General features: G+C 39.9%; 1 protein-coding gene across 1 annotated transcript in view; it reads right to left on the bottom strand.

Moving 5' to 3' along the window:
- Positions 1 to 8,626: 8,626 nt before the first annotated feature.
- siah2l (seven in absentia homolog 2 (Drosophila)-like) overlaps positions 8,627 to 22,647 on the bottom strand; it is a 56,750-nt gene continuing 42,729 nt past the window's right edge. The window contains exon 2 of the mRNA XM_007891525.2: positions 8,627 to 14,532. Within this exon, the coding sequence (XP_007889716.2) occupies positions 13,981 to 14,532 (552 nt within the window). The 3' untranslated portion in view covers positions 8,627 to 13,980. The remainder of the gene's footprint in view (positions 14,533 to 22,647) is intronic.

Genomic DNA, 22,647 nt, shown 5'->3' with positions numbered 1-22,647 from the left:
CGAAACAGAGATAGCACAATGTAGCACTGAGTCAGGGGGTGTTTATAGCGGACACCAGGAAATATTTCTTCTGCTTCACGTTGTTATTAAGCTGACAGCTACGAGGAAAACAACAAATGATCCAGTTTCCATCTGTGCCCAGAGAAACACATCACCATGCAGTCTGTTTCAGTTACCGAGCTCAGGAATCCAGAGGGTGGGGGGCGGGGAAATGGGAGTTCACTTAATGAAGCACATGAGACTTTGTTAATTGATTTATTAATTGATCCATTAATGTGCACCACTTAAAAAAAATTACCAGCAGCTCGTCAAAGGTTTTTATTGGATTGATTTCTTTTTTTAAGTTAAAAAAATCAATCAGGAGCTCCTTAATTCCTTACATTACGTAGAGCAGGGTTAGTAACTGGCATCAACCGGGGCAAATCAATTCCATGTGGTTCCCCATAATGGAAGCTTTGGAAAGTTTCCAAGAGTCGTAAGAGAAATATCTCCTCCACCATAAAGTTTCTGTCAGTACGTGCAAGTTTGTTGCTTTACATTACTTGCAGATAAAATAGAGTGGGGCTTTAATGATTACATTTTAAAAAATCCTGGTCAACTATTAATACGAAACTCCAATATAAAAACGCAGGGGCACATTTCAATTTTGATCTTGGACATTAAAGATTTTTTTCCATAAACTCCACATGGTAATATGACTCGAAGTAAGTCTGGGTCACTAAATCTCCATCTCCAACAGTCTGATAGGCATCCACTGTGCGTTTGCTAATCAAATGTTGACGTGCATTTCAGAGCAGTTCAATTATCAGTTGGTTATATTAACCCTTTGTTCACATTTGTGGCATTTGCCCTCAAAGACACAGTTACTCCACAGTCTATTATCTTGTGAAGCGCTTTGAGACGTCCTCCCAACATGAGACACAATATCAAATGGAAGGATCATTATCAAGGAAGCATTGCTTGAAAAATTATATTACTGTCTGGCGAGCCTCAGCTGCTTGCTTAGCTAGGACCACCCGAAGGCTTTAGTGTGCAGTGTTAACAGGAGCTGAGTGGGAAGAGTCCCTGTTCTTTTCCCCACTCCCATAGAACTGGAACTAGTTGTAATTCAGAGCTTTAGCCCCAAAGGGCTGAAAAACGTCCATGTACAGATCAGTGACTAGAAATCGCAGCGTTGGTTTCTATGAGTGACCTGAGCTGTCAACTAACCCGTAACTTGAGGTGAGATGGAACTCGCTGCCTCTGATGGTCATTTTAATTCTTCTCACAAAAACAGCCAGGGTTGCAAATATTGAATCCTGCCGGTAACCTGAAGTGATTCACATCAACCTGAAGAATGCAATCTACAGGGAGTTCACAAAGTCCTCCTGCCCCCCAACCCCCACGTTACAAAACAGTGATGTGAGACAACGGAGGAGCTGAAGCAAGCTGTCAGAGATGCACTTAACCTCGTCATTATCCTAGCCACCGAACATGGCGACAGATCATTATCTGCCATGAAAATGATGGCCCTCACTCACACCGATCCTCTGGACATCTAAATACAGTTAAACATTTGTACTGAATACAATTAAGTGCTTCTAAATACAATGATCATCATTCTTTCATGTTTCAATTGTTAGTCTGCAGGGGAATGAGGAAGAACCTGAAATTGCCTGGCAGGTAGGAAGGGGCCAGAGTGAAACAAAAACATAGAAATTCATTAGAGCAAAAGTACGTCCGACAACCAGTGAAGGAAGAATCTCTGTGGGGAGACCTACCTACATGATTTCACTCATCACTAGCTTGCAAATTTTTATCAAGTGCAATCAGATTGCTCTTGACTAAACATTAGAGATGAGGTTAACAAAACCTATTCTTCTCACTAGGTCAGTATCATCCAGTTTGATTCACTGGACTTTATTAGGTTAATCTGAAACCAAGCACGTGAATCAATTATCATTTGACGTGTTTTACCAGAAACCATTAAACAATGATTGACTCATTAAACTCACTGTCAGATGCTGCACCATTGCATGTGGTTAGAGCAAGCGAGAGGACCTGGGTTTGATTCTGGGCAAGCAAAATGTTAGGCATGTTTCACAAAATATACAGTATATTCTGTGAAGCGCTTTGAGATGTCTCGAAGATGTGATAAAGCGCTGTATCAAATGCAAAGATTATTATTATGTGTAAGTGTCGGTTTGTTTAAGCTCTGGCAAGGCTACATTCTGATGAAGAGCTACCATTGGGGAAATGTCTTCCAAATCCCCCTTGAAAAGAATTACACAATTCGTTAGCATCAGCACACTTGCAATCATTTACAAAACAAATAGTTCAGCTGTTACTACAGTAAAACTCTGATAAATCTGATAAATCTGATCTGTATATCAATAATAATAATAAACTTTGCATCTGATATTGAGATGTATCACGTCCACAGGACTTCAAATAATAATCTTTGCTTTTGATATAGCAACTTAACACATCGAGACATCTCAAAACACTTTATTGTAAAGTGAATTGACTGTATATTTTGTGGGTGAAATACAGTAGCCAATTGCACACAGCAGTGTCCCACAAACAGCCGTGGATTGAGTGACCGCATTATTGTTTATTTTAATTTTTTTTTGAAGGGATTATTCCTCCCACTTCCAACACGGGAAGTCCAGACCTATTGCACAGAGAGTTTGAGAGCGGCACCCTCCTGAAACATACACAACTCTGCTGCAGTTTCATTTACACCAGCGCCCCCCCACCACCACACTCCTTTACATTGTTATGCTTATTTACATAGGTATCTTGGATGGGGAGCAAGAGATGAGGGGGAGGGCCAGGGGGGAAGAGAGAGAAGGCAAAAGGCAGTCTGTAGTTTATCCTACTAGCTATGAAATTCAGACTGAGTTATCTCTCTTTCACACACGCATACACAAACCACATGCACACACACAGAGCCAACCCTGACCGTCCTTGGTCCAGGATGTCTCAAAGAGTTCTGCGGGATGTATTGTAAAGTGTGTATATATTCTGGGCATTTACTGCATCCTGGTTCATAATTGTGTTTATTTTAACATTTTATAATGAAGTAATAAAGCAGCAAGCGGTTAAAACAGACTTGATTCTCGCCAATTGTGTCCTTTTAAGTCAGTTTATATTATTGCATTGCTTTGAGCTGACTTTAAAACGGGGACTTACTTAGGTTAGTTCTTTGCCCCCCACCCCTCTGTCAATCAGAAGAGATTGATGACTCACTTCATTATTCTCCGAGCTCCTTATTATGGGTTCACTGTAACATTCAAGTACCTTTTCCATTTAATGCTCTCCCACCATTAGAAGAGAGCTGGGCTTTATCTGCCCTTGCTCTCATTTTCATTGAGCAAAGATTCTTAGTCTCTTTTCACCGCCGTTAATTGTCGTCTTTCGTGTCCAATCTCTGCTGTGAGAATGTAATTACATTCCAATATAATCGTCCTGGAGGCTTATTTAAAAGTTCTACTGTTTACATTATCTATCGTCATTAGAAAGTAGTCAGTTGACTGCTAAATATGGAGCGTATTGGTTAGAGCACTCCCCTCACAAGCGAGAGGACCTGGGTTCGATTTCCGTGCAGTGCGAAACATTAGGCAGATTTCCCTACTCCACATGCCTCGGTTTACCTAACAGTAAGTGGGAACCAGGTTGTTCAATCAATTGGCAGATTGCAACCCCATCAAAAAAAATAGTTGTCACTCAATTCATGACTATTTGTGGGACAAACAAGCCTGATTGGAGTGCAGCCCTTGTTAGCTACACTACTACACTATTTTAATGTAGTACACGGTGAGTACTAGATTACTTAGGGAAGTAAGAATGGAAATAACAGAGGTTCTGGCCACAATCTTTCAATCCTCCTTGGACACCGGGGTGGTGCCAAAGGACTGGAGGGTTGCAAATGTTACTTTCCTGTACAAAAAGGGGCAGAAGGGTAAACCCAGGAACTGCAGGCCAGTCAGCCTAATGTCAGTGGTGGGGAAACTTCTAGGGACTATAATCCAAGGACAAAATTAATTTCCACTTAGAAAAATATGGGTTAATAAAGGACAGCCAACACAGATTTGTTAAAGGCAAATCATGTCTAACAAACTTAATAGAGATTTTTTGATGAAGTAACGGAGGGGGTGGATGAAGATAGTGTAGTTGATGTAGTTTCTATGGATTTTCAAAAGGTGTTTGATAAAGTGCCACATAAGAGACTTGTAAGCAAAATAGAAGTCCACGGTATTAAAGAAACAGTGGCAGCAGATACAGAACTGTCTGGGAGACAGAAAGCAGAGGTTGTGGTGGACAGCTGTATTTCTGACTGGAGGGAAGTGTGCAGTGGTGTCCCCCAGGGGTCAGTTTTGGAGCCACTGCTGTTTTTGATCTTTATAAATGACCTGGACTTGGGTGTAGGGAGTACAATTTCCAAGTTTGCAGATGATACTAAGCTAGGAAAAGTAGTAGACAGTGAGGAGGATAGTAGCAGACTGCAAATAGACATAGAGAGACTGGTAAAATGGGCAGACAGATGAAGTTTAATGTGGAGAAATGTGAAGTGATGTATTTTGGGAGGGAGAATGAGGAGAGGCGATATAAGCTGATGGGACAATCTTTAAAGGGGGTGAAGGAACAGAGAGACCTGGGGGTTCATATAAGTAAATCTTTGCAGGTGGCAGCACAGATCAATAAAGCTGTTAAAAAAGAGCATACGGGATACTGGGCTTTATAAATAGGGGCATAGAATACAAAAGTCAGGAAGTTATGATGAACCTTTATAAAACACTGGTTAGACCTCAGCGAGAGACTGTGTTCAGTTCTGGGCCCCACACTTTAGGAAGGATGTCAAGGCATTGAAGAGAGTGCAAAAGAGATTTACCAGGATGGTACCAGGAATGAGGGACTTCAGTTATCAGGAAAGGCGAGAGAAGTTAGGATTATTTTCCTTGGAGCAGAGAAGGTTAAGAGGAGACTGAATAGAAGTTTTCAAAATTAACAGGGGATTCGATCGGGTGAACAAGGAGAAACATTGGCAGGTGGATCGGTAACCCGAGGACACCGAATTAAAATAGTTGTTAAAAGAAACAGAGGGGAGGTGAGGAGAAATGTTCTCACACAGCGAGTTGTTCGGATGTGGAACGCATTGCCTGAAAGGATGGTGGAAGCCGATTCGATAACAACTTTTATGAGAGAAGTAGATAATTATTTGGGAGGACAAGTTTGCAGGGCTGTGGGGAGAGAGGGGGAGTGGGATTGATTTGGGTAGCTGTTTTCAAAGAGCCGGCACAGACACGATGGGCCGAATGGCCTCCTTCTGTGCTGTGTGATTCTATGATATAACTTTACAGTACATTCTGTGAAGTGCATTGAGACCTCTCGAAGATGCGAAAAGGACTATATCAAATGTAAGGAATATTATTATTATAATTCTAGGATCCTATTTGTTGTTTTGTGAGAACTAATATTTTGCACAGAATTTTTTCTATTAAAAAACTCATTATCCCCTTTACAACTTTAGGATATGAGTCAAGAGCTGGTCAACAAGCACCACCCACACAGATACTTCCTGTTTTAAGTGAAACTAAAAGTCGCAAACGGGCTTAAAGTGAGATGGGGTCTGGACGGGAACTAGAAAATATGAAAAACGAAGCCATTTTTACAAGGAACCGGTGACAATCGAGTGTGACCACAACTTCTGCAGAGCCTGTATTTTACAGTGTTGGGCGTCAGTGCGAGGAGATGTCTCCTGTCCACAGTCCAGGGAGCAGTTTCTTCAGAGGAGCGTTTGGACCAAAAAAACGTTGTCCAACATGGTGGAGAGTGTTCAGATACTGAGCATGAAACCGAAATCGAGCCTGAACGAGACCAGCGTCTTTGTGAGGAACATGAAGAGAAGTTGAAATTCTTTTGTGAAACTGATCAGAAAGCTATCCGTGCGACGTTGGCTGATCACAAGGATCAATCACACCGTTGCTCCCATTAAAGGAGCTGCTGAGGTCCACAGGCAAGACGTACAGAAAGCATTGGAATTTCTTAGGAAACAGTTGGCTGAACTTTCTCAGCATCAGAGTAAAGAGGAAGCAAATCAAAATAAAGTGAAGAAACGAGCGGAGTCTGCAGAGGAACCTCGAGTCTGAATTTTCTATGTGGCAGCAGTTGACTAAGGAGAAGCGAGTCCTGATTGAGAAGCTTAGACAGCAAGAGGCGTAGGGAAAATCTAAAACAATACGAGGGAAATTTCCAATCAAATTACTTTTAACAACCAAATAACAGTGGAAATCCAGACAAGACACATTCTCCACAACGTGGAATTCCTGAAGGACATCAGATCAATCATTAACCGTTCTGGGGTTGAAATCAAGGAACCCACAAAAGTGGCCTTTGACCCAGCTGTGGGGGAGTTCAATGGGCCTCCGGGGAATACAGTGAAGCAACAGCTATTGAAGGCCATCACTCCAGCTCAAGTGCTAAAGGCCACCACTCCAGCTCAACTGCAACTTAATCCAGAGGAAGATGAATTTGACCAACTTTGTAATGTGTTCGAAAAGATTTCACTTTTCAACAGACTGAGCAACACCTCGAATTATGGCTCTTATAAGGGGGGGATCACCAAAACTACGTGGGCCAACTTTCAGGGACTCCCAAATCTCAGGCCTCGCCCACTCGGATTTTACCAACCTGACGAGACCCCGAGTCTTTGCCCCACCATTGGCTGCTGCCAGCGTGGAGGTAAGGTTGCCACCCAAACCCCCCAAAAAACCACAAATTCACTGCCATGTCCCCCCCATAAACAGAAACTTTGGCCAGTGTCAATCTGATGTACTAAAATAGTTTAGCGAACCACTTTACACAAAAAACACAATGTGTATTTTTATGTTACTTTCATTTTTCTTACCTGATCTTGTTCTCACCACTCATTTGGCTTTTGAGTCACTCTTAGTTGGTTCTCAGCTTCTGATCCTGTTTTTTTTAAAAACATAGACTTTTAAAACTATTTACGGTACTTGAACTAATGCAGTTTTTTTTTTATTTTAAGAAAAATATGATTAAAGATTTTGTATATCATACCACCTCTTAAGCCAGTTTATTGAATTTGTATTTGCCGTTTGATTTTGCTGTTGCCAGCAAGAGACCTCTCCTCTCAAGACTTTCCAACTTATTTCCTTGAGCACAGTACAAAATGAAGCACTTTGCTTGACTGAAGCTCACTTATACAGTAGCTCCATGCGTTGGGCCAAAAAATTCAATCAAGGTACTTTATGCTTCATTCACATTTGTTAGCACCTAGAAGCTTTGTGAATGAATTGTCTTTTGACAAAAGAATTCCGCCACAACCCTGTACTCAATCGCCGACTCCATCCTAGGTACACGATCTCTCAGCACATTGAGTCTTTAACCAATTAGTGGCAACCCTTAATGGGGAGTCTGCAACAAGCACTGATAAACCTATACCAGTTTTACCCATCCACACCCTCGGCTGCCAATAACGTGGCGATTTCCCAAACCTGAGGGAACACAAATCTGTTTTCCAGCGTTGGAAGTCCCCAAACATTGGTAAACACACAGCAGTTTTTTCCCCAGCCTCACCTGTTGTGAGCACAGAGGTCCCCAAGCCTCAGGTCTCACCTATAAGTAGGTAGCTGTCTCCTCAGAAGGTTGTGGGTTCCAACCCAACATTAAGACGTTGGGCTCAGTCTAGGATGATGTTCCAGTGCAAAGCCAGGGTGAGCTACAATAATGCTTGCATTTGATAATAGCGTTGTATCACATCGAGACATCTCAAAGCGCTTCAGACTATACTGTAAAGTGAACTGACTGTATTTTTGTGGGCAAAACATAGCTGTAGCTATGCATTGTCAGCAGTGTTGAAGTTTAAATTAAACACAAGATTTAGGTTCCATCTGCCCTCTTAGGTGGGCATGACATTATTCGGAAAAAAAATAGGAGTTGCCCTGGTTTCCCGGTCAACAAATCCCTCAGCAAAATTGACTTCACTTAATGGCCACTGAGCCACGTTTGCCTAAAAATACTGTCATCAACTTTACAGTAAATCTTATTAAGTCCTTTAAAACATTTTGGCAATGTGATAAGATGCTATACGCGGAATCAAAAGCAAGGATTATTGTAATAATGCTTACAAATAAATAATAATTTGGTCACTCAATCCACGACTGCGCAATTGGCTGCCGTATTTCACCCACAAACATTATAGTCAATTCTCTTTACAGTATATTCTGCGGAGCGCTTTGAGACCTTCAATGACATAAGGCGCTCCATCAAACACAAGGATTATTATTATAATAGTAAGACTATTGCCTCTATACGAGAGAAAATAAAAATGCAACACAATAAAATCTGTCTTTGACAACCACTTTGAGCCAAAGTGGCCTTTATATAAGGATGGCCTCTGAGTAAGGGTTCGTTGATGTGTTTTCTATCTGTGCCCAGGCTATTCCCGGTGGTTATTACCAGAGGGTGGTTGCTGAATTGAGGTGGTTGCTTCAACAGGTTTGACTGGTCCAGGACACAAACCCGAGTGAAGGCCGATATACAAGTGCAAGTTGTTGTTGACTGTAGTATTAACAGTTTGACTTATGAATAAATAAAAACGATTCTTCTTTGTAATATCACATCCATGTAAATAGTTTTAATTTGTTGCAATTGTGATACAGAGCAAATAAAACAAGAAACAGATTACTTTATACTAGTACAGAACAGTCATCCTCATTTTAAAAAAGTGGTTACTTCAAAACTAGGCTTTACTGTGTTTTAACAGCCATTCATAATAACAACAAGAATTAAACATTTTTTTCTCAACAGAGAACTATTTCTTTGTTCAGTACAGCGAAACGTACACAGAAAGAAAACGTGGCAATATAGGAACACAAATATAGAAAACAAAAATTGGGGAAAAAAAACGCGTACAATACAAACGTTAACACCTGCTCAACAGGAAATCCACAGTATCTGAATTCAAAAATGCACATTAGCTTAATTACAAAAAGTAATTAAAAACTCATACAGTATAAACTACCTTGTTTGACAAAATTCAAAGCAATAGGCCCCTCTGCTGGGTTTTGATTTCAGACTAATTATACTCAATGTGCTGCTTGCTGTAACAGAGAAAAACTCAACTGTACTGAGGACATTCTCATTTGTTTTTTCACCCTGGTTAAATTCAGCATTTTCCTCAATGGCTGAACTAAGTAGGTCACTCCTAATTTTGAAAATGTTATTGTACACAAAATTGAGCACTGATTTGCCAACTATTTTCACGGATTTAAGCGATACGCTACATCGACTGGTGTTCTGTATGAATCAGTTGGGTATATTTTAAAGATTTTACCTTGGCAAGGTGGAATAATTACTAAACTAGTATTGTTATTATTGTTAGGTCTTAGTTGGGTTATTCTTGATCAGTGCCTGGGAAGGGGAAGGTTAATAAACTCAGTTATATTTACATGAAGGTATTTCAAGTATTGAGGCAAGCTAAATCATACAACCAAAGTAAGAGACTATGACCTAGGACACAGTCTTCTCTTGCTATTGTCCCTATAAAACTAAAATGCCTCCTTGGGTAGCTAGCTGCTGGTCACCTGTCAGTCTTTCAACCAAAGTTGATACTCAACGTATGGTCAGATGAAACCAGTGTTCTATTTTCGGTCTGAAAGATTGGAAGGATAGGCTGACTATCCCCCATGCTACACTGCAAATATCCATAGATATCGTATCAAACGATGCCCATTTTTCTTTATATTTCACTCGAGTATGAAACTCTGCCAAGAATTTCAAAACATTGGGGGACAAGAAAAGGAATTATAAAACTCATTAAAACCAGATCACCGAACGTTTTTGAAATCAATTAAAAGTATTGGATATTAAAAGATAACAATGGCTGCATAGGTTACATCTTTCAAACCTCCAAGAGAATGCAGCAAACCTACCTGAAAAACACCAAAACAGAAGCCCCACAAATCAGCTGATAGGAAGAACGGCAAAATATGGAATATGCTTTCGTTAATAACACAACTATTTAAAAACGCGAGAAAAGCCCTCCCACGTTAATATAAAAAGATCATGCTAGGCAGAGGTATAGACCCCTCTATCGTTCAGTGAAGTTTAAATAGTACTTGAAGGTCTGTCATTTACTCTAGTTACTTCCAGAAGCGGGCACAGGCAGCAATAGCCGTGCAGGCCTTCAGTGTTGCCCCGCTAGCAAAGTGAAGAGCAGGATGTACCTGCTGATCAGCTTATATCAGGATATTACAATCTCAAAACCAACTGAATACACCCAACGTGCTTTCACTGAAGTCCCCCAAGATTATGGAGAATCATTATAAAATGTCTACTGGGGGAGGGGAAGATACAGGAGGAGACAATATGGGGGTGGGGTGGGGGCAGGGTGATGCTGCTGGAGGAGAGAATCATTGTTTTTCTATATCTGCCAGATATTGTGATAGCAACCCTACAATGCCTATGGCATCACTGTTCTCTCCAGGACGTCAAAGCCGAGGCTTCAACCACGTTACTGCTCTTCTCCTGCTACCCCGATTGGGACGATAAATCAGATCACTGCAGTGGAGTCTGTCATTAGGAGAGCTGCTGGTTTTGCTCACTGGGCAACGCAAGTTGAAAAGACAGATGCGCTGCTCTCTGGTCCATTTGGTTGGTGTGTCGGATGGATGACTGCCAAGGCCAGATGTTGCCTGGCTCACAAAGAAGAATCGTAGGAATGGTCAGAGACTGGTAAAGTAACAGAACGATATTGCTTTTGGCCACTGGAGTTGGGAGAGCTGCACAGAAAGCAACTCACCTGGAATCCTAAAGGCAGTGGCTATCATCAGTATCAGGAGCCTGAAATCAGGTTCCTGTCCAGTATGGGTCAATGTACTTTAAAGCTTCCACTACTTCCTTACCCCATGTGGCTGGAGACCCAGTAACAAAACATTTGCACCATTCTGATAGAGGGTCTTTGAAGTCACTTCCAGCAAATTTACCAAAATAATCCAGTCAATATTTGGGGAAAAATATGTGAACCCAAAAGCAAACGTAGGCGGCTTCCACTGGGTGAATTCTTTTGGAATATAGGTTAAGCTGACAGCAGCATCTCGTAAGGGCATCGTTTGGCTGATACATAAACACCAAGTCAATGGGCTGATTGTGCTGTGAATACAAAGTGAAAGGAATCAAACTCAAATTCACTCCCAATCATGAAACATGTACTTGGTAGCCTGGGATTGCAACACCTCTCTTACCTCATTTCCTCTTCTATCCACCCCCCCCCACCCAAAAAAAAGTTGTCATAACCTACTGTCTATAAAACTGCTGGGATGGGAGGGTGAGAAAGCTCTTTCTTAATTCTTAAGTTTATCCCCACTTGAATTAAGAATTATCCTGCCACTTGTTTTGGTGAAATTTTTGGTCCACTTTTCCCCCTTTCATCTCCCACCAAGTTCCAAGTACAAAAGGGCAGGTCAATTGCCAATATCCTGAGCTAACACATTATTGCAAGCAGATCACTGTGTGGTAATGAAGTTTCATTGCCCTGATGCATATATAATTGGAGCTTATATCAGAGCCATTGCTAGCATCTGAAGCCGAGGATCATTGATGAATTTATGAAATAGTGCAACTTCATACCAACCACTGTCGAACACACCCGAAAACATTTTATGCTATTTCTTGCCAAGTGGCAGGCTTGGTGCAAAGGAATTGCCAGCTTTTGAGTTGCGGGCCTGGAGAGAGATGAGCAAAAAGTGGTTTCACACCTTACAATTTGAAATCAAACCTTAGAAGGCACGAGAGGTTGCTAGTTGCAATTTTCCCCAGGGGAAAGCAGATACCAAGCTTACAATAAGCCTCCTCTTAGGTGAGTAGTCAGTCAACAATCAAAATGATATTGTAATCACTGTTTTTAAATACAAATAAGATCAAGACATCTAATGATGAAGGAGGTGCAAATAGCTTTCCACTTCCCATCATCTTTAATAGCTAAACTTGGAGAATTCTAAAATGCAAGTAATTGGGACACTAACTGATGTGATGTGTGAGTGCTAGCATCGATCATTGGTGAAGGAGGCATTGACAGTAGTCCGGGGCACATCAACAAGTTGACTTAGCAGGTTGGTCAGCAGTCGTTTAAATCATCTAGAAGGGCTATATGATCATGTACAATCAGGCTGCATTAAGCAAACCTAACCACTGGTGTTGACTTTGGGGAGATATCTTCCTCTATTCTTCCCATATCCACAGTAGTCGGATGTAAATGAATTAATTCACCACCATCACTACCAGTAGTGGTGATGTAAGAACTTACAATTTCACATCTCAGTGGGAAAGTCACCTAGAATGATATGGTAGGAAGGAGCAAATGCGTTGAAGGACTCTCTGAACTCGTCAGGGTTACTGTTTTCGAATAAGCATTTCATTTTGAAGTACATTTCTATATTGAGGATAATGAGGCAACAACTTCAAACCTTGTCAAGATGGAAACCCAGTTTCCTGGGTTTCGTAGGATAGAAGACCATGTGAGCATGTGCGTCCAAACACAACAGTAATGGAGAAACTACTGAGGTCATGTGTGCTCTGGATACAAAACCCTTCAAAGAGCCATATATTTCTCCAATTTTCTAGGCTGAAAGACTTCATTGAGCCTCGGGTAGGTGGGATATAACAGGTTAATCTTTTCTTGGTAGAGATGGGAAATCAAGATCTTTTTTTTTAGCCCAGTTTGTTATACTGAAAATTGAGACCAGCCCCGACTACTCTGAGCACAATTAACTAAGGTACATAATTACTCCCGTTCACAAGAATGTAATAGTTCATCGCTTCCTTGGTTCTTTAGTGTTCCACTAGCATGTTCGTTCAATTCAAATCCAACATAAAAATGTGATTTAAACAATGCTTTGAGTAATGCTGTACTCAGTATCATTTATAAGTCAGCAAGCTCACGTTATTGCTATTAGCTGTAATTTATCATAAAGAATAAATACTGACTGGCTCTACACAATTTCTCTAGAATTTCTTTTGTGGAAAAAAGATACATTTCAATCACTGAAACCTGTGCCTGTGCAGTCTAGCAGCTGAGCAATGTGCCTGTGTCCACTCCACATAGTATAGCAACTTCTCTCACATGTTTCAGAAACACAAATAATGAAAACAGTACCCAAAAATGTGAGACTGAAATCAATATTTACACAACTGATTTATAGTCAGGTTTTCTATTTTTAAAAAAAATCATTCAATAGATATACAGGTACTATTGGGATTACAAAGTATTTTTTTAAAAAAACACTGCAGTGGATGGTGATGGAGCTAGATTTATCCACAACTGTGTAGACTAATGGGAATCCTCAATTCTGCTCGTCACAACGTTACACCACACCTTTTACCCAAAAGAAAATTTCAAACAACCCCATTTTGCCATGGCAATGAAGAGAGATCAACTGCATTCCATGGCTCAACATTATTGATGTTCATAAATAATAAGTAGCTACTGAGATACTGCTCTCCTGAAGCATATTAAGATAGGCACAAGCGTCTACTGGCTTTGCATTTTTAAGTACTGTTGTGGCGTATAATGTAGTTCTATACACTGGACCCGTATATAAATATAGCTTGAATAACTCCGCTCAAGTAATATGAACTTACAAGAGACATGAAACAGGAAAACAAGACTTCTGTTTTTTTTTCCTTTAAAAAAAACAAGGTTGAATCACTTTTCACTTATAAAACAGCTGCATTAAAATTGGATCGATTTTGGTGATATTGTTTCCATCTTCTTTTAGTCAGGCTTGGAGCCACGTGCTGAGCATGCCTTCATTACATTCCATCACATGCACGCATGGAGCAGTCAAAAGGGCTTGCACCAATTACACAGGCAAGGTGCTTAAAGTATATAGAACTGCATTCTTCTGCCTACTGTTTCCTCTGACTCAAAAAACATTCTATTGTTATGTGTAAACTGCGGTATTATAACAATGCAAGTCAGCACATTGATATTGTAACATTAATACCCAGGTTCCCGTGATCTGCAAAAAGATGGGCTATAGAGGTATCAAAGACTAAGCAATCACTATTCATGATTGCTGCTGCTACCCCATCATGGATAGACCTTGGGGTGGCCTCCCACGTGAGGCGTCTGCGGTTTCCATTCAGTTCCAGTCTGTAGGCAAAGTTTTCAGCTTGCTTCCGAGTGCCTATGAGAAGAACGATGGCAAAGAACTGCTGGTGGCCCTCGTACTTCTCCTGTTTCTCCAGCACGAGCATAAAGTGGTGACCAAAGCAGGATTGCATCATGACCCAGTCCACAGCACCAGGAAGGTTGATGTCAGTTGCCAGGAATACTATGTCCTCTCCTTGCAGGGTTGTAATGCTTTTGTGTGCATGCATGAGGTGAGGCATGACGGCTTCCAGTGATCCTTGCCATTTGCAGGAGGCTCCCGGGCAAGGGCATGTGTACGGGCGGAATTCACACACCTCCTCATGTTCTGGCTTTTCCGTGTGGTGCAAAGACAAGAGACATCCAGCTGAGGCATACTGCATCAAAGAAGAAAAAAAGTACAATAAGAAAAGAGAAACTAAATTTGAAGGATAATGCAAAAGAAACAAGAATGCTACAATCAGTGTCATATTTCAGCAAGTAATTGTATGATAAGAATCAATGAATTCAACCTCCACATATAAATTCAAAGGTAGAATCACCCAAGGCACTTTTCATTTAAAGATATTTGTAACAACTACATCTCCAATTCTTGATACAGAGCTCGGTTTATAGGAAACTAGATTAATCCCAAATTATGGGCAGGATTTTGCTGTTGCTGAATAATATTCATGGAGAGGTGTGGAAAAAAAAACTACCCAAAGGCATTTCAATTAAGAAGAAGAATAGCTAGAGACAATAGACTCCACAATCTGGGCCAGAGACCTTCATTTTCATTATAATAAACTGCAGAATGTATTCTACAAAAACACAAATACATTCTACTGAAATACCACATTTGACAATATTCCACTTCTTTCTTTCCACAAAATAGGACAATACAAAATTCGGTCCCACTTTCAGGCATTCACTCCTCTCTGCACTGCTCTTGAATCTGCACATACCGAGGAGAATTTACTTAACAGTCTCTGTCGTGTACGAATCTGACCTGCTCTGCGCTTTACCTATTCATATGGCCAAGAACTAGAACTCACCACGAGCACTCCACAGTAGTGTGGCAGTGCACCATCTCCCATTAGCACTGAGGTAACATTGAAACAACACATTATGTTGTGTATCCGCAGAAGTACAAATCCTTTTCTTTTTTAAATGAGAGCTTGACAAATGAAAATCTGACAGAAAATGTGCAAATAAATTAAGCCATTCCATCCTAAATATTTAATCTTACGTAAAAATTTCAGAGCAGTTTAATGAAATGGCCGATTTGCAAAAGATCTTGTTTTGAGCCAATTTCCTCACCATTGAAAATATTTATATAAAAATTCATCCAAGCTGACATGGGAAGCACCTGCAAAACCTCCACATGATATGTGTAAGCCAGACTGGAGGTTGCTTTGCTTTGAACTCTTGGGTTCTCCATTGAGGAATACTTTTTAAGTTGGAGTGAGTTGATGTAAAATCTCTGCACATTTCACATCAAACAACTTTTCCAATACACAGACAATATCCACCTGACTTTATGTTCTTGTACAAGACTACCAGTCAGTCTGCATGTCAGCCTTATACATTTGGTAGCATTCTCACCTCTTGAGTCAGGCTGACATCCAATTGTACTATTTCAGCTGTAAGTAGTCCATCATTGAATAAACTTAAATAAATGACTTTCACTTCCCTTTCTCCTATTGATATGCCGACCATACTCCTGGTATACAGAGAACAGCGGGATTTATTTTCCTACAACAGTGGCACAAAATTAACTGAAACAGGTGGAATTGGAAAGTTAGACTGGTTAAAAATGACATGCAGCACAAGGAACTCAGAGCTCTGAAATAATTTTATGATAGTTGGATATTATTCTCAAGGGATTATGTAACACACATTTAGTATGCCTGCATTGTGTGTTTGACGCTGAGATATTCAGAGGTAATCTGCTGTAAAGCTAATGGAGGTCACAAGAAATCTCTGAAAAAATTAACATTTAGCAAAGCAGTGTCGTTTTGATTTAATGCTCATTATAATCCATATCTATCTAGGACAGAAGGAATTAGCCAGCGAGTTTCAAAGTCAGATTTTCATAACTTTACATCAATATGATTTAGTAATTCAGGGCTTGCAAATGATTCTGCAGCTCGACACAGCGTTCAGGCATTAAGGCAATCAAAGAGGAGAGGTCTTTATTAAACTGGTCTATCTTCCTCTACCTCTCCTATTCTCTATAAACTTCTAAAACGGGCATAAGGTGCATTAATGAACAGGTTCCGATGGTTCAAAAAAAATGTTGTATGGTGTTAACATTTTACATTTAGATGCTGCTCATTTGATCATTTCATTCAATTGAGGGGGAGAGGCAAGGCCAGAAAGCATTAGAAGTCAAAAAAATCGAGCACAAATAAATCACCTTTGCAAGATTAGATTTGTCAAGGTAATATAGATCTATAGATATGCATCTTGCAGTATATGTGCCATGAGGTGCAATGGGAAGGGTTTTACATATCCAATCCTCATGTCAAAATTTTCAGTTAGTTTCACAAAATAATAATCCTTGAATTTGGCTGATGTAGAGGATTAATAATATTCATAGAGAGTCTTAAAAAATGAAAATTAAAGCAACTTTCATGTCACAGAATGTGCATGCAATATGTCTCAATTCAGGTTGTACTGCGATGACATAAAATGATCAATTATACTTATATTTAACTTAGAAAACTAATCACCAGGATTGGGTACATAATTACATTTGGATCAGAGCTCTTCACTATTTATGTGATAAAGATATCATATAGTATTAGACAGTAATGCTAGAAATAAGCTACCTAGCATTTAATAAGCAGAACATACAAATTCTCTTTCTTAGAACTTAATCTCACTCGCACTCAACTCTCACCGGGCAGTACAAATGGCTTAAAACTCCTTTAACATATTAGTGGGATCCAATCCACTGGATAGATGGAATGAAAATCTCTATCAGGCTGCTGTAGAGGAATTTAACCGGAACAAGTTTACACAATATCAACAATAATAATCCTTGTGTTTGATATAGCGCCTTATCACTTTGAGGAAACGTCCTCAAAGTGCTTCACGGAATATACTGTATACTGTGGGCCAAATGCTGCAGCCAATTGCCCAAAGCAGTTTCCCCACAAATAGTCATGCATTGAGTGACCAAAACAATAATTATTTTTTTCTTTTTTGACGGGTTTATTAACCCCGGAAAAATGACCCACCAATCAATTCACAACCGGGTTCCTACTTACTGCTTGGTAAACACGCGTGTGGGTGTGGAGTAAGAAAACTTGACCAATGTTTCACCCTGTCCGGGAATCAAATCCAGGTCCTCTCGCTTGCGAGGCGAGTACTCTAATCATTAAATGACAGAACTCCACAGCCCAATGTTTAGGCAATACGATTGTAGCTGCCCCTGATCTCTACATACATGTCAAAGTCATCCAGTGATCAGTAAGATGCTTTTTTTGTCCTCTTGTGTGTTCCCAGCATCTGTCAATGTAACACATCGTGGAACGCATGATCTCTCCCTCTCTTACCTCCATCCCTAGTGTTTATGATGCTATTTCAAACAAAATGTCAAAAGCCTAACACTGGCCTAACAAATTAACTCCACCAGTCATCAACAGAATCAAAGTGAAATGTAAGAAAAAGCACATTTCAACAGTAGTGTTTTCAGCCCAAACTGAATGAACACGACAATGGACGAGAATTTCTTGCAGTATGCTGCGACAATGAAATTAATTATGTATTGCTGACTGTGGTGGTAAATCCTGTTACATTTTGTGTTGATTAGTTTAACATCGATTACCAAATAAACCCAAACAATAAAACTAGCCTTCCAGTCTGTAACAACTTCATACAGATTTTGGAGTCTTCAGTATTTCCGTTGTTCATATTCTTGCCATGAGCCCAGGTTAGCGCCAAGATTTCTCAACTGAGTCATCAGCAGGAGCTGGATAGCAGTAAACATTTTACTGGATGTGTGTAATTAAGCGTTAGACTGGTAAAATTGAATAAGAGCCAAATTTAGTTCTTCAAAAGGTAGGTCATGGAAGCAATTGCCTCTCAGCTAGAAGCAATCAGTGCTAGAGCTCCCCTATAGTCTCAACTTCTGGTGTTGGTACAAAAGTGCTGAATGAAGAACACCAAATAACATCAATCTGTTGTGTCACGTTCAGCTTCATTTTTGTCCCCATCCCTTCTTGCTCGGGAATTTGTACTTGCTAAAACAGGTTTTAAAATAATCTGTGCAATTTGATCTAGGCCTTTCACGTAAGTAGCCCATCTCACAGGACTTCAGTGTAAAGTACGGTGACTGGGTTTTTGTGGGCAAATGCAAACATATCTATTTTCTTAGCACCTGCTTCTGGTTCCATATCCTTTCTTGTGTAAATCCAGGTTAAGTTTCATCCATCTTCCACCAGGCCCATTCACAATCACCCATACTGTTACACTGTCACATAGAGCACTGCTCTCACCATTTCAGCTTATCCATCCTCTCCGCTACGCCTCAGGGCCCTGATAAACGCTCAAGCCATAAAAGTCATCAAACAAACTCAGATGCCGATTGACTACATTTTCGGCATCTGTTTTTGTTACTCACTTGCTTTTAACAAACCACCCAAATATAATACTGTCCATAATTGGTGCATCCAGCAGCACCTAGCCCCAAACAATCTGCTTATTCCTCCTTGGAAGTTAACATACAGAAAAATGTATCTGTTATTTTACAAACAGCTGTGTGTTCATCCATCAAGTGGTAGCTGTACCCAAGGCTGATCTCTCATTGAATTGCCAAAATATTCTGCACATCAAAGCAGTATAAAAATAAACATGGATACTGTATTCCAAAAGCTGATCCACAAACTTGGCAGGTGAAATAAACTTGGTATTTAACAACTTCATACAAATAATTTTTTGATTATACACGTACAACGTATAAGATATGGCTATAAATGTAACTGCATTTCCATGTGTAGTCTGTGGTTATTATACTTCTTTTGCATTTGATATAACACCTTATCACATTGTTGAATGTCACATTTTGTCTGAAAGCATTGCACAATGTGGCGGAAGGCCACCTGACCACGTGTAGCTGAACAAAATCATGCCATTCTCTCAACCCCACACTCACTTCAATAAACTCAATCCACCCATCAAGATACAAATGCAGTAATTAAACGTAGACTAATAAAACATACCCTGCAGAAGAGCTGGTTTAATTCATTTATACCTGCACTGCACTTCAAGAAGAAGTGCCTTAAGCACTATAATCTTTCACTGCTTTAAGTACTGTAATAGCATCATTATCAGCAGTTAAGCTTATTTCCCCAATTTTCTCCCATCCAATTTTGAAGGTGCTGACTCCTGCAAGACTATTTCCAGAGGACTCAGCAGCCTAATTCAACAATCTTCAACCATCACTAATCATATCCCTCCTTTGGCTATTGAAAACAGTTTTCAAAAAGTTACTATATATGTTGCTCAGTTGGATCATTGAGTTCACAATCTAGGATGACATTCCAGTGCAATACTGGAGAACTGTGTTGTCAAAGTTGCTTTTCTTCAGATAAGAATTGCACTTAAGCGCTCCGAAATGCCACCGTGCATGAAGGGCACAATAAATTGCAAGTTCTTGTTGTTGAACTGATGTCCTGTCTGCTTTTTCAGGTGAATGTTTAATATCCCATGACACCGTTCAGAAAAGAGCCTTTGGATTTTTTTTGCAGTGTCCTGCTCAATGATCCTCCTAAATTGGCCATTTGTTTATTAGCTATTTTCGAGACCTTACTATACACAAATTGGTTGCCACACTTGCCTACAAATACACTTAACTTCAATTACCTATGAAGCACTTTGAGATATTTGAACTGTGTAGGTGTTATGCCAAATGCAAAGATTCTTATTTGGTAATAAGCACTGTTGAAAGTGCCATTTGTATATTTATATTCTAGACTGTGCAGCAAAATAAAAATTGCCAAAACCAGTTTCCCAAGAGGGATCCATCATATTAGATTTTAAGACTATCTTGATGATATGAATTCAGACAAGATTTCGACTTGAAATACTTGCCCAATGTAATTTTACTGGCCCTGAACAGATGGATGGTAATTTATTCCTGAATATGCTGAAGGTAGCATTTTGCTGTCTGAAATTGTGATTGACGTTTTAATAATGCCATTTAGCACAGAACGCAACTGGAACAGTAATGCCTGCTTTCAGCTCAATCGACCTGCCCTGTATACACAGATTGCATATTTCCCATGTACTCTGATGTCTGCATTCTCTCACCAGCTGCTCCAGTCATACAGCAAATATATATACAGCACCTATATAAAAATGCAAGGCAAATTAACACAACTGCTCTGCTATCTTGGAGACTTTCCATTCGCTATCCAATTCATTTGTCAGTTACCAAGTTATGAGGTTGACAACAAGTTTCAAGGCTCTTGTTTTTGTAACTGAATCCAAAACCCTAAAAATCTGATTTCCAATTACATACATATCATTTACACCTCCTATGTTCTGCTCAACAGATAGGTATTCAACCTTTAACACAACATTCAGGTATCTCCATGATTAGTACCCGTTGTTCAGAGACGGCTTCCTGTAAACAAGCCAGCTGTACACATCACTGCTCTTTCTGGGACACGCTTGAATTACCTCAAACAATTGTATTTTCTTATCGCTTTATCACTCACATTTAGATTTGGTAATTAATGCTTGTAAGGTTCCCAGAAAGGGAATCATTTTTCTAATTACGTTCTTGGAGTGTGGGTTTCAGTAATCTCTTAATCTCAGAACGATCAGAGAAGCCTAATATCTTTGGTTATCAAAACAGCAATTCAATCCAGTTAGATCATTCTCCGTGTACAAAATCAATTTTTCCACAACATGTAGGACATCGAAATGAAGAGTTCCACCCAACATTAAATCAAAGCATTAGAGCATATCTTTTGGAAAGCAAAGTATTAACATCCAGAGTCAATTATTGAAGGAGTAAAAGATGCATTACTTAACCCACTATTGCCAGATCACCCCAAAAACTAAATAAGTTCACATCAAACAAAGAATACTGGGTGGGAGAGAGAAAATTAAGATTAATTCTTCTTTTGCATAATCATTTTTTATACTTTTATAGAAAGAGGACACCAAGCTAAACTGTTCATCAACACCCCCAATAAACATGTTCTGGCTTTAAACCATAATTTTGGAACAACTAGCAAACTGTCATTTATTTGAACCATTAAATGCAGAACATAGGCAATTAAATATTACACAACAATTATTCCTAATCAAAAGTGGATATTTCTAGTGTGGTGGCTTGAATGTAGCTTTTCATTAAGCAAAGCCATGTGAAAAAAAACCTCCCCAAAAATAAATAAATAATATTTGGTCACTCAATCCACAACTGTGTGTGGAACACTGCTGTGCACAATTGGATGCCGCAATTCACCCGCAAAATCCGTCAGCTCATCTCTAAACCCAACTTACTTAATGAGACTGATGCAGTGCCAATTTATCACCGGGTTAATTCAAGGCAAGGAGGGAGTAATGGATGGAGTATTTGAAGTAATGTAACATTGGCATTTCCAGTAATAAAACTTCTTGGTGTGTGAGTGCCGGGAGCCAACTTAACAGTGGAGAGGGGCTGATGGGATGGGGTTCATCAAAGCAGACTTAATCCCGGTCTTCAAATTGCATTCATACATGTGCATGTACAGCAGGAGACCATAGCAACTTGCTATTTGTTTCTTCTTCAGACAGAAGAGTCAGCTGAGGCTAACAGCAGCACACAGATCACTTCTTATTTACGGATGAGGACTTGATCTAAAAACATCAGTCTGTACAGCTCAGTATTATACCACATTTACCCACTGGGGGAGCCAACGAGGATTTACGATACAATTGGACAATTAACTGCCTCGTACTCATTCAGATTTATTGCATACTTTTGTCTATAAAATCCACAGTTCATTCTCCCGAGACTCGTGCAGAATCACTTGCAAAATCTCCTTGAAAGGTGGAACGGGTTGCCTTGTACGTTGTATTGAATTATACCTACGTGGCTTGTCCTCCAGATGTGAAAGGCGCTATTCAAATGTAATATTGTTGTTGTTGATCCTGCTGTTCAGTTCACCGACGACACAAACAGTGTTGCTCGTTGGTTAATAACTAGAAGCCCACTGTTACAATCTATGAAATGCTTCTCTTTTACCTTCCAATCTAAAAATTATATGTTCTCCTCTTAACCCCTCACTGTCTGTGAGTTCCCTCAGTGGTAGACAAGAAAATGTTTGCCAGCTGTATAAAGGCACCAGCTGGCAGCTTTCTTCACAATTTTGCTTTCCTGGACAAATGTGCCTGCTCCCTGTTGGACAACTTAAATGGCACAATAAAACTCAGCAACTGCAACAAGTAAACCTACATCCATCCTCCCACGCCAATATGACATTTTAATTATACCCTGTAACTTAGTTACAGGC

Source organism: Callorhinchus milii, unplaced genomic scaffold, assembly GCF_018977255.1.
Source record: "Callorhinchus milii isolate IMCB2004 unplaced genomic scaffold, IMCB_Cmil_1.0 Scaffold15, whole genome shotgun sequence".
NCBI lineage: Eukaryota > Metazoa > Chordata > Chondrichthyes > Chimaeriformes > Callorhinchidae > Callorhinchus > Callorhinchus milii.
Note: the sequence above shows the minus strand (reverse complement) of the source record. Positions and strands in the feature narration are given on the sequence as shown.